Source organism: Buceros rhinoceros, unplaced genomic scaffold, assembly GCF_000710305.1.
Source record: "Buceros rhinoceros silvestris isolate BGI_N320 unplaced genomic scaffold, ASM71030v1 scaffold22357, whole genome shotgun sequence".
Classification (NCBI taxonomy): Eukaryota; Metazoa; Chordata; class Aves; order Bucerotiformes; family Bucerotidae; genus Buceros; species Buceros rhinoceros.
In genome coordinates, this window is record NW_010420835.1 from 32,314 (window position 1) to 33,328 (window position 1,015).

Here is a 1,015-nt window from a genome sequence, read left to right on the forward strand (position 1 = left end):
GTCTTGCACCACACGAGCCACGTGAAGGGACTCGAGGTGTCCTCCCCAGCACGGGAAAAGCCCAGGCCAGGGACACGTATTCACCAGGGGACTCAGGAGAAAACCAGAAGAAGTGCAATTACCATCTTCATCTGTCCGGACGATAACCGGCGAGCTCTCCGGGCCCGGCCCCACCTCCGTATGAGCCACGACAGTGATGCGATACTCTGTCCACTTCTCCAGGGACTCCAGTAGGATCTGACTGGTGGTTGGGGGGATATCATTCACCTCCTTAAGCTCCGTGTCCTCCGAGTCCAGCGCTCGATAGTAGACGCTGTAGCCAGCCAGGATGCCATTTTGGCTTTCCACCGGAGGCGGCCGCCAACTTACCAGAATGGCGGTGGATCTGGTGCTGACGCATTTTACGTCTTGAGGGGGGGCAGACGGTTCTACGAGGGGGGAAAATTCAGGAGGGAAAGGGAAGAAGGGGGAAAAAAACAAAAGATGGGAAAGATAAAAGAAAAAAAAAGGAAAATGATAACAAAAAAATCTAAAATAAAACGTACAAAAATTTGGTTCAGGAAGATAAAATTAAAAAAGAGGAGAGCTTTTTGTTGTTGTCTTTTTTTTTTTTAAATGAAAAGAAAAAAAAGCCAACGGAAATGCAATGGGACATCAAAACTGAAATACTATAAAGCAAAGGACTAAACCAGCAAGCGGGCTAGCCAAGAGGGGTCCTGCTGCCGCCGCTGCGCGCAGCTGGCACAAAGCTAAGCACCTGGCTCTCCCCTGTGAAAGACCTTCCCTGGTTTAGAGCAGTCTGGCGAGCCCGGCCCTGGCTGCTAGACCACTTGTTTCCAGACTGCAGTCCCTGGGACCTTCGATTTCTTTGAAGGGATCTGTGAAAAGTAAGTAAGAAAAGCATATCTTTTGCCAGGAGGCTTAAATCGAGGAGTCTGTACCTGCAGACAGCAGTTAGGAGATGTCCACCGTGCAGGAGGTGGGAATCCACGGCGGCAATGCCCGGGCTCTGCCG

The 1,015-nt window shown here is 50.9% G+C and overlaps 1 protein-coding gene across 1 annotated transcript in view; it reads right to left on the reverse strand.

Annotated features, from left to right (window-relative positions):
* The window catches only part of PTPRS (protein tyrosine phosphatase, receptor type, S), a gene marked incomplete at its 5' end in the record, with an annotated part of 43,318 nt that overhangs the window by 32,042 nt on the left and 10,261 nt on the right, over window positions 1-1,015 (reverse strand). The window contains one exon of the mRNA XM_010139462.1: window positions 123-428. Within this exon, the coding sequence (XP_010137764.1) occupies window positions 123-428 (306 nt within the window). The remainder of the gene's footprint in view (window positions 1-122; window positions 429-1,015) is intronic.